The sequence below is a fragment of the Oculina patagonica genome, chromosome 13 (genome assembly GCF_052425735.1).
Source record: "Oculina patagonica isolate OP01 chromosome 13, crgOcupat, whole genome shotgun sequence".
Taxonomy (NCBI): Eukaryota; Metazoa; Cnidaria; class Anthozoa; order Scleractinia; family Oculinidae; genus Oculina; species Oculina patagonica.
The window spans coordinates 35,816,747-35,835,288 of NC_135770.1; the positions used below are offsets into that span (position 1 = coordinate 35,816,747).

Sequence of the window (18,542 nt, forward strand, 5' to 3'; positions counted from 1 at the left end):
CATCCAATCCGCGATAAAATTTAATTACAACAAAATCCAAGTTCTCATTTTGAAGTCCATTTTTTTCAGTTGATACCTTTATCCAACTTGTGAAAAATTCCATTCAAGTTCCTATTAATAATGTACATTCCCAATGTTTTGCTCGGGTCTTCAGAAGCGTCTTACTAACCAAATCTAAAATAATTCCAAAACATGCTGTACAAACATTCTACTCTTTGTGACAAACGACTTGACGACCAATTGTTCAGAAATAAAAATCGACACAGTTCTTGCTAAATAAAAAAAAAAGTTTTACGGCGGAGTCAGGCTCAAAAAAAGAAACCAGCAAACCAAAAAAAAAAAAAAAACACTGCGTGACATCAATGACGTTACCTTTTTCATTTACAAAAATAACTTTAACTTGTCAAATTAAGTGCAATTTCACAATGTATCAGTATCAGTACAGTATGGGGCCCAGTTCTCGGCCCCTTTGTGTTTAACGCGTTTTTTCACACTCCAGTTGAATCAAAAGAAAAAGGTATTTCCTTCAAACGATAGACTGATTCATGTGCTTTAAGTATCTTGAGTTTGATTGTTCAATTCGATATAGAAAGCTCACACGTCGAGTTTACGCGGAGGTAGGTGAATTTGCATTCCCGAAAAAGTTGTCAGTTTGTTTACGGCTCCAAATTCATGGATGTAGTTAACTTCGTATTTTATCCAAAAGCCAGCTAAAGCTAATTTTTGGCATGTGAAACGTAGAATAACTTTCTGCTTTAGTTAACTTTTCGTTGAACCGTTGTATTTTTTGGTCTTAATTTACTTCGAAATTTTTTCTTGCGACGTTTGCGTATTTGCCAGTTCTCGGCCACCCTGCTCGCTATCACAGCTTAGCGCTTGGTTTTTAATATAATTTCATCTGCTGCTGCCAGAATGAAAGAAATAAATGTTTTAAAAATAAAGTTCAATCTTATCTCTAAGTTTTGAGCTGACTCTTGTCTTGTCTATTATTTCTACAACACCTAAATCTTTCAAGACCTTTTCACTGCAAAATAAACCATCTAAATGCACGGGTCACACAATGCGGTTTTGCCAGAACCTGCACATAGGCAACTAGGCGCGTTAAAATCCTTCTTTTCTAAAGTAAAACAAAGCATCATAAAAATAATTTGGGATCGATATAGTATAAATAGGTTTACAGAGTGATTTTATGACTGTGAAAATTAATTGAGCATTTTTTTACAGATAATTACGCACAAGCTTTTTAGTGGCCGAGAACTGGGCCAAGGTGGCCGAGAACTGGGCCCACAAATGGAGCTTTTATTTTTATTATTGCTCGGGCAAATTAATTTTTGACCAGTGGATAGCTTTACACCAAAAAGCTGAATAATGTAGCTAGCTCTGGGAGAAATTTCAAGTTCCTGCGGTTCTTCTGAGGTAAGAAATACAAGTTTACGTCAAAAGTGGCCGAGAACTGGGCCAAGGTGGCCGAGAACTGGGCCCACAAATGGAGCTTTTATTTGTATTATTGCTCGGGCAAATTAATTTTTGACCGGTCGATAGCTTTACACCAAAAAGCTGAATAATGTAGCTAGCTCTGGGAGAAATTTCAAGTTCCTGCGGTTCTTCTGAGGTAAGAAATACAAGTTTACGTCAAAAGTGGCCGAGAACTGGGCCCCATACTGTACTTTGCCCCGTAAGCTTTTTTCTCTGTCCTTTCGCCGAAGCAAAAAAACACAACCTGATTCAGTTACACATTAACCCAAAAGTCGACCAAGTGTGCCTGCAACGATTTCCTGTCAAAACTAAAATGAAAACCATTGCGGTATGCGTCACCCGTAGCGGTTTTGTAGCAACCCCAAGCTATCCCCGTCTCTTTGGCCGCGCCAGGAGACTACGCTCTAGGACGACCGAAGGGTAAACTATAAATCGGCCACGCCCGATTAATAATTGTGGCCGCCATTTTCTCAGTGTTTTCTGTCGTTGAAAACCACCACTGCGCATCCGCAAGCTCACTTTCTGCCCGGGCTGAAATTGAAAACGCCATTACATGAGGTTTTTCAGCCCGTTTGCCCGGGCTGAGATTTCAAAATTTCAAAAACCGGGCTGGAAATTTCAGAAAGGGCTGTAATTCGGCCCGGGATGAAACTTTCTTCATGTAATCGCAGACGTGTTTTTAAGAAGATTTGTTTTGGAAGCCGGGCTGAAATTCGCCATATAATCAGGCCCTTAGACATAAACTCCATTGTTTTCTTTTGTTTCCTTTGACTATTACGCACAAATTGGTAGTTATTGTTTCACGGGTTAAATGAAATCACTCTCTCTCAAGTGAGTTAACAGTCTGTGAATATTTTACTGAAGTTATGCGAACGCTGTATTTTGCGCCATGTTCGTGGTCTTATTAAAATAAAACTGATGTCAGAAGCGCGAACTGAATGGTCTATTGAGTTCGTGATACAGGGAATTCTTTAACATGCAAAACCTTTGTACTTGCAAAACCAGGAGCGTGAACTTGTCATTGTCTCCTGAACCTGGCTTTGTTTGGCAAACATTTGGATAGAGCGTTTATGCAAATTCTTTATGGATCATTTCCCTACAACCTTGTTTACTTCAGACCCACTTCAAGGCGCCAAATCCCATTAAGCCGTCTCTTTAAATTGTGGTCATGCAAGCTCTGCGGATGATATTTGCCGAAACCCAGATGAAGCCTGGAAAACTGCCCATTTAGGTAACTTTTATTCAGTTCTTAGTGAATTAAGATCGATATACACGTAAAACCGACTCCATTACCAAAAAAAAATTACTATCGATGGAAAAATTGAGATACGGGCCGCTTTTGTGCACATATTAAAAGCTTGAAAGCCAGGGTTTCAACAGGAAAAGGAAGCAAATAGTTCCCCCCACAAAGCAGGCAGCTTTAAGCTCTGACGAAGATTCAACTGTTTGGCCGGGGCACTTTCGAAACAGCATTGGTGGCTTCATTTGTAAAACGCTGAGCTCAGCCACCCATGGCAGCTCCAACCATGACACAAGAAGTGGCAATAAGCATCCAAGTAATTTATACTTTTATATGCCTTATCTTACAAAACACAGCTTTTATCCCGTTCCGTTTTATCTCGTTCAGGTATTAATGAAACCTTAAAACAAGAATAGCGAATTGGAAGAGTTCAAAACATTCATTCCATCGCCCACGGCATGCTATTACTGAACCAAACAGAGAGAAATTCTCTCCGTGTAAGAATTTGAAATTTGGTGTTGGTCTTCAAAAATATCGTCATCATCCTTACTTTAATTGTCTATTAAGGCATTTATCAGTCATGGATTGTAACGACGAGCATTTATTATTATCAAGAGAGTCCCATCATTTTGTTGATGTCCAAATAGCGAACATTGAAAAAATTAGCAAGTCAAACTCACAATTAGTTCCAACTGACTTGATGATGAATACGAGAGATATTTTTTACCTGGGCGTGAAATCTGAAGCCCCGAAAGTTTTCTTTTTGTTTTTTTCTCGTGCACGTATATCGCTACTCGCTCCAAGAGCCTTTATGGCAAAGCTTCTGCGCGCAGGTAATGCCAAAGCGGGACCGACACTGCATATACTGCATATCACTAAGATGTTACAGAACAGCTTTCAAGACCTATCAGCAGTGTTGCGTGACAAAGCTGTTTACAATGCAATGAAAGTTGGTATTGTAACGCAACTGTTTTTTTTTTTTATCAAAAAGGTTTAAACTTAGCTGCTTTCTGAATGCAATTCAGTTAATTGGCTGCCACGTTTTTGGAGTGACTGTGTTTCTAGAGTCAAATGTAAATTAGTTGAAGTATAATCAAAGGATTGCTGATATGCCTTTCTGATAGTAAGGATTACATGTAAATGTTGATAAGCACAAACTTAAGCTGGATATTCTATACAAACGGTATACATTCTAAAGTAACGACAGAAGAAGATGAAGATGGGACATGATATTATTTAAATTTCGCAATTTTAATATTCGCGTGTCCTATATTTCGCGAGTATGAAATTTCGCGATTTTTTCAAAATCACGAAAACCGCGAAATTCATATCACGATGAATGAATGAAGGAACGAACGAACGAACAAACGAAAGAATAACTTTATTTATAACACGGTTAAAATATCAGTATAATCTATGGAAAATATATCATACAGCAGCTGACATCAACATTGACACGCCTTTACAGTCAATCAAAGTCAGAGGCGGATCCAGGGTTTTTCAAAGGGGGGTGGCTGTTTATCAATTTTTTTGTTTACTATATTGTTCAAGCCCCAGTTTTTCATGTGGTGGGGAGTCTCAGGCTTTTAGGAAGTTCTTTGAAAGTGAAAGTGCTAAATTTTTGTTGGGTCTGAGACCCATATTTCATGAAGCCGTAGGCTCCATATCCCTAGGGGGGTCTGGGGGCATGCCCCCTCAGAAATCTTTGAAAAGTTAAAGCCTCTTAGACGCGATTTCCGCGATTCTGAGAAGCTTTATACAGCTGTCAATGAAGTTATTAAACCAATCTTTTTCTATGATAATTTGGCAAAATATTCTTTACTCGGAGAAAAAGTCTAGTTCTTATGAAATGAACAGTGATTGAAATTTAAAGTTGACAGGCCACAAACTTACAGGAAAGAACAGATATGCGGGTTTTTTGCTCACCCACGTGCGTGGAAATTTTTAGCCCTTGGCAAAGTGGCGTGGGGACAACTTTGGCGACTTTGCTTGCTTGTGAAATCGCTTCAATGCGAAAAAAACGGTACAAAGTCTCGCTAAAAAAAAAGGAAATGGAGAAGAAAATCATTCCAGCAAGGCTAAAACAACCCTTTAAAGCTAAAAGGAATCTAATTTTTAAAGTTATACACACGTTGTGTTACATTAAGCCAGAAGTTCGTAAAACAGGCTGTCGAAAATCTTCTATTTTGAAAAAAGGCCGTCCTTAACTTTAAAAGGCCGCCTGACTATAAAAGGTGGATGAACATTGTCCTTATTTTCTATTTTAATATGTTTATTTTCATTTTTCTGGTAGATCAAGGGGGGTGGCTAGCCACCCAATCCACCCCCCTGGATCCGCCCCTGCAAAGTTAACAAAAATGTGGGTGGGAATCCAATGTAGAGTAAAGGAGATTTTCACTAAGTGCATTTACGGGAATTTAAGTCATTAAACCGTGTGTGATCTGTATTTCTTTCAGTGTTAGCTTTTAGATCTATTGTCATGGCAAGAAATGGATACAAGAAAATCCCTACCAGTGAGAATGCAGAAGTAGTCAACTTTGTGTCTCTTCTTTTTTTTCAATGGATGAACAGCGTCTTCAAGACAGGCAGTGAAAGATCTTTAGATCAGAATGATTTTTTACCGCTTTCAGAAGAAAACTCTGCCTCTTTTTTGACCGAGCAGCTTCAAGAAAACTGGAACAAGGAAAAAACACAGTGCAAAAGAAATGGGAAAAGACCTAAACTTTGGAAAAGTGTCATAAAGATGCTCTCTGTTAAGGACACCATGATTATTGTCATCACGGGTGCTTTAAAGTCAGTTTCTAACGTTCTTCAACCATTGTTTCTTGGATATTTTATTTCCACACTGATGTCAGCGGAGCCAGAAAAAAATCATCTTCTGTACGGCTGTGCATTGGCTTTGGGTATTAATGCTTTGATCGGTTGCCATAACATCCATCACCATGACTACAGATGTGAGCTGTTGGGTATCAGAATTAGCTGCGCCCTAAAAGGATTAGTTTACATGAAGGTAAGTACCAATAGAATGGAACATAGCCATTCAAGTACAGTAGCCTAGATCCTCATTCCATGTGAGAAAGTTACCTTCAAGTTTACCTTTACATGGGATGGCTTTTGAGCTCTTGTTGTAAACTTTCGCCCGAAAATTCCGTCGTCCCGATAAGCTGCCCATCGCCCCCACTAACTGCCCCTGGGTATCGGAGGATGGTTGCCTTCCATCTATTGCTTCCTTAACGTTTGATATTCTCATTTGACGTTGGCAATAAAATGGTAAAAAGCATCCCTGTTTTACGGAAGACAGTTACACTTCTCTTTACAGCGCTAAGTTTTCTAATGGGACACTTAATCCAAATAAATCAAAATTGTTTTTGATGGAGATTTACTTCTTAAAGTTTATACAGCGTAAGTTCAAGAGTATTTTATGCACGTGTGCTAATATTTAGCAAATACACGGCACTGAGCTATTGTGTCACTTCAAGCCTTCTTTTGTTACAGTGGAAAGTTAAATTAAGCATTTCTTGTTTTTCAGACCCTACGTATCAGCAAGCATGCCTTGTTTAAATTTACAACAGGTCGTGTAATTGATCTTATATCGAACGATGTTCAGCGGTTGGAGGAAGACACTGTCATGTGGATCTCCGCATCAGCTTTTGTGTTCTTTAATCTCGTGGTGATGGCGGTTTTACTTCCGTATTTGATTGGCTGGCAGGCACTTATGGGAGTCATTTTCCTGTGTCTTCTTGTGCCATATTTTGCCGGGTTATCCTATCTTAGTGCTGCACTGCGCCTGTGTATAGCAGCGGTGTCTGACCGGCGCATCGCCTTGATGAACCAGTTGGTTTCTGGGATTCGCGCCATCAAGACGCATGCGTGGGAGGACGAATATCGAGAAAAAATTAAACACACACGAAGGTAAGGAGAGAAAAATAAGTCGATACACTGCAGGTGTAAACTAAATTTAAGCAAACGCTTATCGTCTTCTATTGCACGAATTTGAGTGGTTACCTTATCGTTCTTTTTCGCTGATGGACTATGGTCACGCACGTTGCCCTTTCAAAGGACCATTGTTTCTGGTTTTTGGCACAAACCCCTGAAATTTTGGCTTCCTGACTGCATGCTATCGTTTGTAATTTCTACGAAACACTGCTAGCCCTCACTGAGTGGCTCGTGGAAATATCGGACTCCAAGTCGAACTGTTTCAGACCATCACTAATTAGCCATTATATGACCAGTTCGTGACTGCGACTTGTCTGTAATGAATATATTCGTAGTTAAATACTAGACTGAAGTAACATTTAACATGTCTTTGGTAACACGTGAATGCAACTAATTTTAATGAAAACTAACATTTATCACTTATCCTGTCGTTTACTGAAATATCCCTCATGATATCTTCATTTTTTCAGAAGTGAAATTAAAATTATCCGAAAGAAGAGTGCCATTCTGTCGAGTGTTGCTAGCCTACTGCACACTTCAAGAGCAATGGCGACCCTGGTATCTGTCATTACCCTTGTGCTGACTGGTCAACCTATCACACCTATTAGTGTCTTTATGCTGGTGGCTTTTCTCGATCTTGTAGAAGCAGGAACGTGCTGCGACATGGCCTCTGCTTCGCTACAGACATACGACGCTTATGCGTCGCTGCAAAGGATAGAAGAATTTCTTCTTTTAGAAAACCTGGCTGCAATCTCAATAAATCAGTCTAGAGAAGAGAATAGCTCATCCAAAGTTGTGAGTGGTCTCTTAGATCAGAAGGAGAAAATGCAAGAAGTTCTTAATCCTGATCAATTAAAATGTCAGGGCAAACCCACCACTTTATGTGTATCGAATCTGACCTACAAGCAAATCGAACGAGAAGATAAATTTATTTTGAAGGATATCGAATTTTTTAAAGGACCACAAAGTTTAACGGTCATCACTGGACCAGTTGGCTGTGGAAAATCTTCTCTTCTCTCAGCGATTGCCGGGGAGTTCTCTGGCATAAGCATAAGCGGAACAATAACCTGCCAAGGGACTCTTGTTTATGTTCCCCAGACAGCTTGGATCTTCTCAGGAACCATAAGAGACAACATTTTGTTTGGTCTACCATACGATGAACCAAAGTACACAACAATAATCGAAGCATGCGCCCTCACAGAAGACATCCAGCGGTTTCCCGAATGTGACCAAACAGTTGTTGGTGAACGCGGTGAAGTTCTGAGTGGAGGTCAGCAGGCAAGAGTAAGTTTAGCACGCGCAGTTTACGCTGATGCAGACCTTTACTTGTTGGACGACCCTCTGAGTGCTGTGGACTTTAAAGTTGGACAACATATCTTTGAAAAATGCATCAAGGACCTACTGGGTAATAAAATACGAGTGTTAACATCACATCAAGAACAGCACATGAAAGAAGCTGATGAAGTAATTGTGTTGTGCAAAGGTCGCGTGTTGGAAAAGGGAAGTTTCACAGAGCTACAAGGAAAAGGCATTCTAAATACAACTGCTGATCCGTTGTATAGGACAGCTAGGAACGACTGCGAGCTAAATAAGAACTTCGTTCAGGAAAATGAACAAAAAAGCGAAGTTGGTTATAGTTGTAAAAGAATGATGTCACTACCCAATGAAGCTAAGGGTCTGGAAATATCGCAAGAGGATCGAACCATCGGAGTGGTGTCATCCAAGCTTTACTGGGAATACTTTAGAAGCGGAATACATTCGTCAGTGATCTTGGCAGTAATTTGTTTCTGTTTCATAACTCAAGGTAAGACTGAAGCCGATGTGTAATATAACAGTTTATGCAATGGATGCTGCAATAAGCCTGTGCATGTGTAAATCATCAGGACCGGTCGCCAAATATCGTCTTGACACATTTACATTTACACATTTATCTTTTTTTTTTTTTTTTTGACGGGCATAAATATAATTATTACTAGTAGTAATCAGAGATTAGGGAAGTGCGTTCGACCTATGGGTAAAAACGACATGCTCGGCTTACTAGTAGTATGCCTTATACCAAACTTAGTTACCTTGCATATAACTCACTAAACGGGAGGAGGATAAGTGTGAGAAAGATTGTGTGACGAGCCAAAAGAACATAGAATGAATGAAATATTATGTACACAAAAATAATTACCTTATTCTCACTTAATTTCGCGAGTACTAAATTTCGCGATTCTCAAATTTAATACCCGCGAAATAAAGGGCACGCGAAGTTTAAAATCGCGAAATTTAATATCGTACTGATAATATAAAAAATAATGAAATTCGATCTGTTTTATCATAGTTATTCTAACATATCTGAGCTTCATGTTTTGGAGTTTCTTGTTTAATTTTGTCCATTAGTTATCTCCCGCTCTATCAGTCGCACTGTTCGAACTGTTCTCTGCCGCCAAGTTCCTCAAAATCTCGCTCTTGCAGTCGTAGATGAATCTATTAGGGATTTAGACCGTTGAATACCTTATGTTTTGTTACGCGTATATTGTTGTTTGCTGTTTTTACGATGACTTTCATATTAATTATGTTGTTACAGTTTCGAGGTCAAAGCTTCATATTGAAGAATAGGTCAAAATCGCGAAATTTAATACACTCCAACTGCACCTTCCTCTCAAAATCGCGAAATTAAGTACTCGCGAAATATGGCTCTTGATTTTTCGCGAAATTAAGTACTCGCGAAATTTAGTAAGAATAAGGTATTTATTTCACTTGACTTGTGATCGTTTGGCAATAAACGAGATTTAAACTTCCACAAACTTGAGGAAATAGTTTCACCTCGATTTAAAATTCCACAAAGTACTTAAAAATACAGACATAATTCAAAGAGTAATCCACTACACGCATGTAACATTCAATGTGCAACGATTTCCCCGTCAAAACGTCTAGTGTTCCTAGGAATAACGATATATCACAAATTCAAAGAAGTGATAAAACAATTTTGATCCGTATTATACCCACTCTCGATACATGTAATTCTAACAATTCAATTGTAGTTTTGTGCAACGTATAATTGCAGGAAAACATGCTGGTTTAGCTACGAACGAACTCCGTACGAAACTACACACAACTTACTCGATTTCCACTTTTTTACGACGTTCAGTGGCCGAAGACAACTCTGCTATCTTGGATGATAACCCTCTTATGTTCTCCATGACATTTTCGGCAAAATTACAATTTTGGCCACACGTTTTTAGCCCTTTTTCTCAAGCAAAATAATGTTTCTGAGCTCAGTTTGGGATAACCTGCGATCAGGCGTTATTTTTCTCGCGGCGGTGTAGTCAACTCGCAGGTTAAGTTTGGGACGCCACCTTGTTTTGCATGAAATCGAGGCCATCTGTGGCTACCAGTTTCCCGGCCGAGAATTGCCCCTGCAAAAATTAAGCGGGGGAGGCTAATCGTGTGTCCATACATCTGCGCGCGCAATGTGGCTCGATTCATTCCGCATAACAGTACACAGGCATACCAACTCAAAAGACACAGGACACAAAATCAAAATTAAGGTGGATTTCCACTGACGCGTAAATATTTACGTACGTAAAACGTGCGTAAAAAAAGATACGTAGGCAAATTTCCACTGTCGCGTAAAAAGTAATAAAAAGCGTTTCCTTTTTACGCGCGTTGAACGTGCGTAAATGCCCGCCATACTGAATTATCAAGTTGGTGAATAGAGTGCGTGATTGTCGGCCATATTGGAGAAGTGAAACAATAAGTTGTTTTTCCTTTGGGAAAAAATCATTAACATTTTTATGCAAATATCTTGTTGTTTGACTCTTCCAACATGGCTGCCATGAAAACACTTTGTACCAAACGCTAGAAAAAGAAATGCGTGAATATGACCAAGAGGCATTTTATAAATACTTCCGAAAGACACCATCAAGTAAAAGAGGATTTGAGACGACCTTCCCGGATTCCCGGTTCAATGTCTACGTGACCTGACGCCAGGCGTTTTCTTTCACTACTGCGTCTGTGTAATTTGGTTCTGTAGTCAGTTCTATAGATTATTTCTTGAAATGTTAAGACTTTCTCGATGAGAAGTGTTTTTACATCTGAATGTTTTCCCAAGTAAATCGATGGGCGATTTAAAACAAAATGGTTTTCCACATGGTTAGTGGTGTCATGTGACGAAATCCAAAAGTATGATTGGGTAAATCGTTGCGTAACCGCAGACAGCCGCGAAAAAAGTTGAACTCGGTTCAACTTTTTTCAAAACCACCAAAATCGCTACGCGCGTAAACGTGCGCGTCACGTGCGTAAATACCTGGAAAAAAACGTGGCATTGGAAATTGGACAACGTAAATTCGACGCACGTAATCGCGCGCGTAAAATTTCATTTTACGTACGTTTATATTTTTTACGCGCGTTAACGTGCGTAAACAAAAACGCGACAGTGGAAATCCACCTTTAGGCTTGCGCTCTCCTTCGTCGAACGCAATTATCGATTTACTTGTGATTGTATTACTTATAGGGACGGACCATTAGAAAAGTGACCACTTAGGGTGGGTTGCGGAAAATACCAAAATAGATTTATGCAAGCGAAGGTGACGCTAAGAGTACCTTATTATAGGAAATTAACGCTTCATGAAATTTAATTTAAGCGTTAATTTAAGTCGCGTTAATTTTTGTTAACGTTAATTTCCGGGCCGTTAATTAAGTGGAGCGTTAATTTCCATGACCTTAATTTCCATTATTTTGGCACCAATTTCTCGATAAGGTGCAGACGTTCTTGACTGCTAGGAAAATGCATTATTTCATCAGGCTGGAAATCTGTTTGTATCACTAAAACTGTGAAAAGCGCTCGAGGCGGTCAGATTCCTTTTCTTAATCCCCTACGTTTAGGATTATACGCCTAGTGTCGAAATAAACTTGTTTCTGTTGTCTCAACAAGTGTTTTTCTTTGTGTACGTCGCGTTAATTTCCTTCATTTTGAAATGTTACTCTCTCTTTCGCGTTAATTTCCTTTATCGGGAAGTAATTTTTCCTTCAATTCGCGTTAATTTAAGTCGCGTTAATTTCAAATACCTTAATTAACACAAGCGTTTATTTCCTATAATAAGGTAACTTAAAAACTATTTCTGAAGGGAAGTGCGCCTTCAAGCTTAATCGGCAAGTCAATTAAGCCAAATAAATGGTCAGTTTAAATTAATTAATTTCATAATTCGTATATTATATTTGAATAAGTTACAAGTATGGCTTACTATTTGAATTTTAGGGTGGCGTAGCATGAGAAAGTAAAACTAAAGGAGCAAAACAAAAAATATTCATGCTATTTAATAAATGTCTCTCTGATGGTCCGTCCTTTATTTTGTCTTTTTTCGTCAGCAATGATAGCTGCTCCTGACGTGTGGCTGTCTTTTCTAACAAAGAAACTTCCAGAAGATCAGAAAAACAAGACAAACCTGACTATATATGGTTGTTTGGTCGGAGCGTCCCTCATCTTTGCCGTCATTCGAGCATACGGATTCTTCTGGGTTTCTCTGAGATGCTCTCAGCGTCTTCATGACAAAATGGTTGTGGCTATTTTACAAGCACCGGTTCTGTTCTTCGATTCCAATCCCGTGGGAAGAATACTTAATCGATTTTCAAATGATGTAGGCTGCCTGGATGAGCTGTTGCCCAAGACTTTTTTAGCTTCAATCCAGTATGTCTTGTTGGTGTTGGCGTCAATAACAGTACCAACTGTTACAAATCCTTGGCTTCTGTTTCTTGTTGTTCCGTTGACTGTGGTAGTATTGTACATCTCCAGGTATTATTTAAAGACGTCCAGAGAGCTGAAAAGGTTGGAGTCCATATGCCGTAGTCCCGTCTTCTCCCACTTCTCGGAGACTTTGAATGGACTGGACACGATTCGAACAAGAGGCAGACAAAAGGATTTCGTTGATCAGTTTTACAGGTATGTTGGTTAATCCTCTATAATGCAGATGTTGTGATCTTACGAAAGGGATATGGTGCTGCCCAACGAGGTAGAGCTAACTCTATGATGTTACCTTTAATATGACAATGCTTTTCGCTTGGACGCATTCTTGAAGGGCACCTAAATGGCTTTGAAAAAGGGGGGCCAGCTGATCAATACCTCATCACCTTGTCAACATGAGCCACGATGATATGAAATATAGCTTGGCATATCCCGCCAAAACCGCAAGCTCATTCAATTTGTTACATAAGGAGCAGATAGATTGTTACTTAAAAAGTGTTTCATTGTTTAGGTGATGTTTGTGGGGAATAGGGCAAAATTTATCTATATACTTTGTTTTTTTTCCGGCAGACATCAAAATGTTCATAATCAGTCATTTATTATGGTGAAGGCCAGTGGACGATGGCTTGGTGTACGCCTGGATCTTCTCGCTTCCTTGTTAATTGGTGCAGTGTCTCTGTCGGCAGTGTTGGTGTCTCAAGATGCCGGTAGGTACATTTGTAAGGTAAATAATTCAACAATCATATTTTAACGTATCTATTGGGCTTTGGCGGATTGTGCTCCTAAAAGTGGCATATTATGCTACTAGCAGTGCTCGAAAGTTTGCCAAATTATGCCAAACCTATGCCAGAATTCCCAAATTATGCTCCTGATTTCGGTAATTATGCTCACAAAATGACGTAGATCATGATACGCAATAACGACACTAAATTATGATGTTTTTCAAATAAACTGTTGTTGTAAATTTATTTGTGTCTTATGGCAGTTTGTCTCGGCCGTCAGCGCATCTCTGAACCGTTTGTAAAATGCCTCCAACGACTTAACAATCACACTTGTATAGCTAAACGACACCAAATTATGATTTATGGACTGATTGCTGGGGTAATACTTATGAGTCTACTGTAAATCCAATTTTTATCCTACAAAAAAGCAGTACGGGTGATGACATTCTCTAGCTTTGATCATCACTCCAGTCAACTATTCAAGTCTCTGGAGATTATTAAATTTTCCGATCTCGTTACCTTCGTTATTGCCACTTTCATGTATAAATTTTATAATCAATTGTTACCCTCTGTATTCCAGTCCTTCTTCACCAAGTTAGATACTGTCCACAGTTACCATACTAGGCATTCTGCAAAACAGTCTTACTATCTCCCCAAAGCAAGAACAAATAATGGAAAATTTAATTTTCGATTTCAAGGCCCTAAGATATGGAATGCTATTGATTATGATACAAAGCACTTGCCAATTTCATCATTCAAAATTAAACTGAAACAGAGCTTTCTCCAAAGCTTTTCCTTTTTCTTCACATTAAGATAATATCACTGTTTTTGCAACGCCTTACCATTATTTTTCTGATATTCGTCATTGTTCAGTTCATTTATATTTTTTATTTAAGGTAATAGATTAATTAAAAGAGAAGCCCTAACTGCTCGTGTAATTTCAGCTTCTTTTCTTCTTTACTTTCTGGTATATATTATATTCTATATTATATTTTGTATGTGTGTCCGTGTGTGTGTCCGGCCAAAATTTGACTACTCAATTTGTAAACTGACAACCCGGCATTTTTAACCTAGTGGTTATTTCGGGTTGCCAGAACCCCTTATCTCTAGCAATATATATATTTTTATATAATAATTCTGTAATTTAATGATAAGGAAATAAAGAGGATGTTGTTGTTGTAAATATATAACACGCATTGCAAGAACATACTACCTAAATTTAATTTATTTCTGTAGAAAATACACCATGTTTATGAATTTATGCTCCAAAAAGTGCTAAAATTTGCTAATTATGCCGTGTCAGTGCTCGTTAAACAAATTGTTTTTTTTTTGCTCCAATTATGCCAAAAATTATGCTAGCACATGCAATCCTCCAAAGCCTAGTATCTATAGTACCAGTGACCTGAATGCTACATCCGAGGGTCTGTTATTATATATATGAACTGCACTTGCCTTGTAGCTGGCTTCGTTACATGGCTGACACTTCTATATCATTTTGCTGGATATTTCATGGTTTACAATTGTTAACGAGAGTGATTTTAAAAAGTTTACTATTTGGTCAAATATTGAGACACCAACAAATCATGATAATTTACATAATTTGTGGCAGTTATTCACATATGACTAAAAGGTCTCATAACAAATTTAAAGAAAGCTGGGGAAAAATAAGTGAAAGATAATGTCATATAAAAACAAATAATTTTGCGGAACGTTGTTTGATACGGCAGGTTATTTTAACCTGTTCGATTTTTTTTTTTTTAAAAAAAACGGGCGTCTGGAAAACCCGAATAGCGAATAGCGAATAGTCGCGAATAGCGAATAGTGCGAATAGTTGTCTTAGTATATACTTAAACAGTGAGAAAAAATAGCCCGAAAGAAATATCAACCACTAGCCACCTCCACTTCGATGAATAGTTGTTAACTATTCGCTATTCGCTATTCGGGTTTTCCAGACACCCAAAAAAAAACCCAGCTGCATCATACAACTTTTCGCTGAATGATCTCGTTTATTTTTGTCCTTTGTTTTAATCAGCTTTTGCCGGACTTGCACTTGTTTATGTCATCCAGACTGCCGAAATGACTCAATACACTGTCAGAAAAACCTTGGATGTCGAGAATTTCATGACGTCAGTTGAGCGAGTTATGACGTACACCAAGCTTGACTATGAGCCTGGATATAAAGTGGAACGACTTCCTCCAGAAAACTGGCCACGCGAAGGAAATATCACATTCCAAGATGTATCACTGACATATTATCCAGGAGGACCTCAAGCACTGAAGAAAATCAATCTTAACATCAAAGGAGGAACAAAGATCGGTGTTGCAGGCCGCACGGGTGCAGGCAAGTCATCTTTTGTGGCAGCTCTGATGCGCATGCCAGATGCTGATGGAGCGATTGTGGTCGATGATATTTCAATCAAAGAAATCAATCTCCAAGAAGCTCGACGATGTATATCTGTTCTTGGCCAAAGCCCTGTTCTTTTCAGTGGGACGTTGAGAAAAAATATCGATCTTGTAGAGCAGTTTCAAGATGCAGATTTGTGGCGAGCTTTAGAGGATGTGCAACTTAAAGAGCTGGTAGAAAGTCTAGATGGAAAGCTGAATCACAAGTTGTTGGAACATGGTGCAAATGTCAGTGTAGGAGAACGGCAGTTAATTTGTTTGGCTCGTGTGCTGTTGCAGCAAAGCAAGATCGTTATCTTGGATGAGCCCACTGCACACGTGGATCCAGAGACAGAACAAACAATCTGGAACGTAGTGCGCGAGAAACTGAGGGACTCCACAGTTATCACTATAGCTCATCGTTTGAACACCATTAGAGACTGTGACATGGTTTTGGTTTTAAAAAATGGTGAGGTTGACGCAATTGACCGTTTTGATTCACTAGTTTTAACTAGTGAAACAAAAATAGGGAAGGAAGTGCCTTGAGAGAAATGTCCCGAGTTGCAGATATCTGATAAACAATATCCGTCCTCATTGGTAAAGCAACATGCTAAGCATTCACTGTCCAGTTTAGAGATGTTCAATCATTGTGGATGGCGGTTTACTTGTTGGCCTATCCGGGATTTCGAACACAAGATCGCAATATATACGTTAGCGGTATCTATACTAGAAATCCAGGAAGCGGCTAGAACTTTGGCAGAAAAAATATCTTAAAATAACGTATCTTGATTTACTCTTGTTTAAATGCAGCGACTTGATCTTATTATTAAATTTTAGTATTATGAAGCTCGACGTTTGGCCCGGGCCACCACATAAAGATGACTCCATTTCAAAGTTTAAAATGTATGCTAGTATTTTAGTGTATATAAAACAACTTGCCTTCCCCATCGGCAGCATAAACCATCCAAAGGATAGAGCACAAGATCATTTCAATCTTCATTTTTGGTAAAAAGTTCTTCGCTTTGCTGACCAGCTTTACTCTGTCGAACTCTGATAGGATTGTGAGACCTTGGCTTTGTTTAAGGATATATTGACTCACTCGCGCTAATAATGTCTACCGAGTTAGGTAATGCATTTCTATTTGACGTGTTCTAAAAAGGGCCCTTTTCTGCAAACCAATCATTATATGCAGCCTTCTTGCTTTATTTAGTGGTGAAAATATTTCAGCATGGTAATCACTGTTCTCATATGCCCCAAAGACGTTGTAACTTGTGTTCTAATGTTCCCTCCGAGCCAAATCCATTAGCTACTATTTCTCCTTAAGCCTTTTTACCGACAAGCCTGTGCCTGTGGCCTCTGTTTCTTTCTTCTTTCTAAGCTTTTTAATGTGTCTGAGTGATTTGATGTCGTTATAATTTACATCAAAATTAGTACAACTAAAGGCTGGTTCTCATATAATCGCCCCGATCTTTTCTATCGCCTCGGTCACTTCAAAAAGTTTTTTTGCGATCGGGGCGATCATCTGATGAGAACATTACACAGACGATCGCTGACGTTGGGGCGATCACGATCGCTTCAGAGCGCCCGTGTTCTACCCTTTTAGCTTCTCTTTCCCTTCTTCGCCGAAAACTGCAATAACTGAGAAGATTGGAGGCCACGAGTTTTGCTTTTTCATTGAAGGCTGCCATTGTGTTGGATTTAGGGCTAAAATGATTGTTTTTCGTAGGTTTTGGCTCATATCAGGCGAAATCGTTTCGATCGCCTACTATGGTACCGGTCTCAGTATTTGCAAACGATCGATAGAAACGATCGGTGCGATTATATGAGAACCAGGCTTACTGTTAAGATCGTAGAACACAGCGAAGTATCAAGGATTGCTTCTTTGAAAGTCAAAGCTTAGGTTCCCAAAAGAAAAATTTTCATAATCACCAGCCTGGAAATCATGTCGGTCTGACTTGTAAGAGCACCATTAGAAACCAAGGAACCGAGTAAACATTCATTTTGTTGGGTTCAGTAAAGTCTGTCTTCGAACATAGGTACTGGGTCGGTGCGTAAAGGGACTGTGTCACGGATTTTAGCCAAATTTAGGCACGGGAAACGGCCATCAAATTCATTGAATTATAAAAATAACCGCTTAAACCAGTGAAGGAACATTTCAATAACACAGCAAATACAAAAGAAGGTACGGATGGCCAAAAGTGAAGAAGATTGAAACAGATTGCGATATGGGTTTTTGAAATGCTGTTGGGCTGAACAGTTTTCAATGAAAGTTAATCTCGTTTGCTTTTAAGTTGAAATTGTAACGCCAGGGAGACGCATTTGATTGCAATGAAGCTATGGTTCTAAATTTGTCATTTTGATCCACAGATGTAATTTCTTTGCAAACGTTAAGTCTCATAGCGAGTAATAAAATAAACTTAACTCAGCCGTGACACATCGTCACAGTCCCTTTAAACGGATGGGATTATTGCTAACCCAGCCCCCGGGGGGATGCTAATCCATAACAGGTTACCCCCCCCCCCCCAGTATTTCTTTCAGGTTGCCCTTACAGTTCGCTGATATCCATTTATCATGATACTATTGAGGTGGAAAGAAAGCGCTGTGAGAGGTAACTGTCTTGTCCGACAGCACAATACAATGACCCCTTCCATGGCTTGGCTTGAAGTCGAACGTCTCGATTCAGAGTCCACTGAACTACCAACTGGGTCACTGCGACTCTCATAGCGTTTGTCGGGGACAACAAACAAGCAAATGTTTGTTGCTTTTTAACTGTCAGTGCTTACTTCCGGCCCTGACTCGTCCCCAGTCGTCTTCATATAGCACGCGGCACAGCGCAGGGAGAGATGGGTACCGAGAAAGGGAGCGCAAGGTGGGATGCCCATCATTCCCTGCTTCCCCAGCTTGCGCGCGTGCTTCTCCCTTTGCCGCGTGCTATATGAAGACGACTGGGGACGAGTCAGCTTCCGGCTCTACTTACATTAGTGTTAGCGCGTTTCTACCTTCACAGCTATTCAGGACGTACCCCGAATTCCGTGTGGAGTTGTTCTTCCCAACTCAG

The 18,542-nt window shown here is 39.4% G+C and overlaps 1 protein-coding gene across 1 annotated transcript; it reads left to right on the forward strand.

The window, feature by feature from the left end:
- Nucleotides 1-2,614: 2,614 nt before the first annotated feature.
- LOC144635786 (ATP-binding cassette sub-family C member 4-like) lies at nt 2,615-17,905 on the forward strand. The gene is made up of 7 exons (XM_078494885.1): nt 2,615-2,707; nt 5,173-5,726; nt 6,246-6,628; nt 7,123-8,456; nt 12,008-12,578; nt 12,951-13,087; nt 15,135-17,905. Exons 2-7 carry the CDS (start codon nt 5,196-5,198, stop codon nt 16,028-16,030), a joined length of 3,852 nt encoding a protein of 1,283 aa, XP_078351011.1. The 5' UTR covers nt 2,615-2,707; nt 5,173-5,195; the 3' UTR covers nt 16,031-17,905.
- The last annotated feature ends 637 nt before the right edge of the window (nt 17,906-18,542 follow it).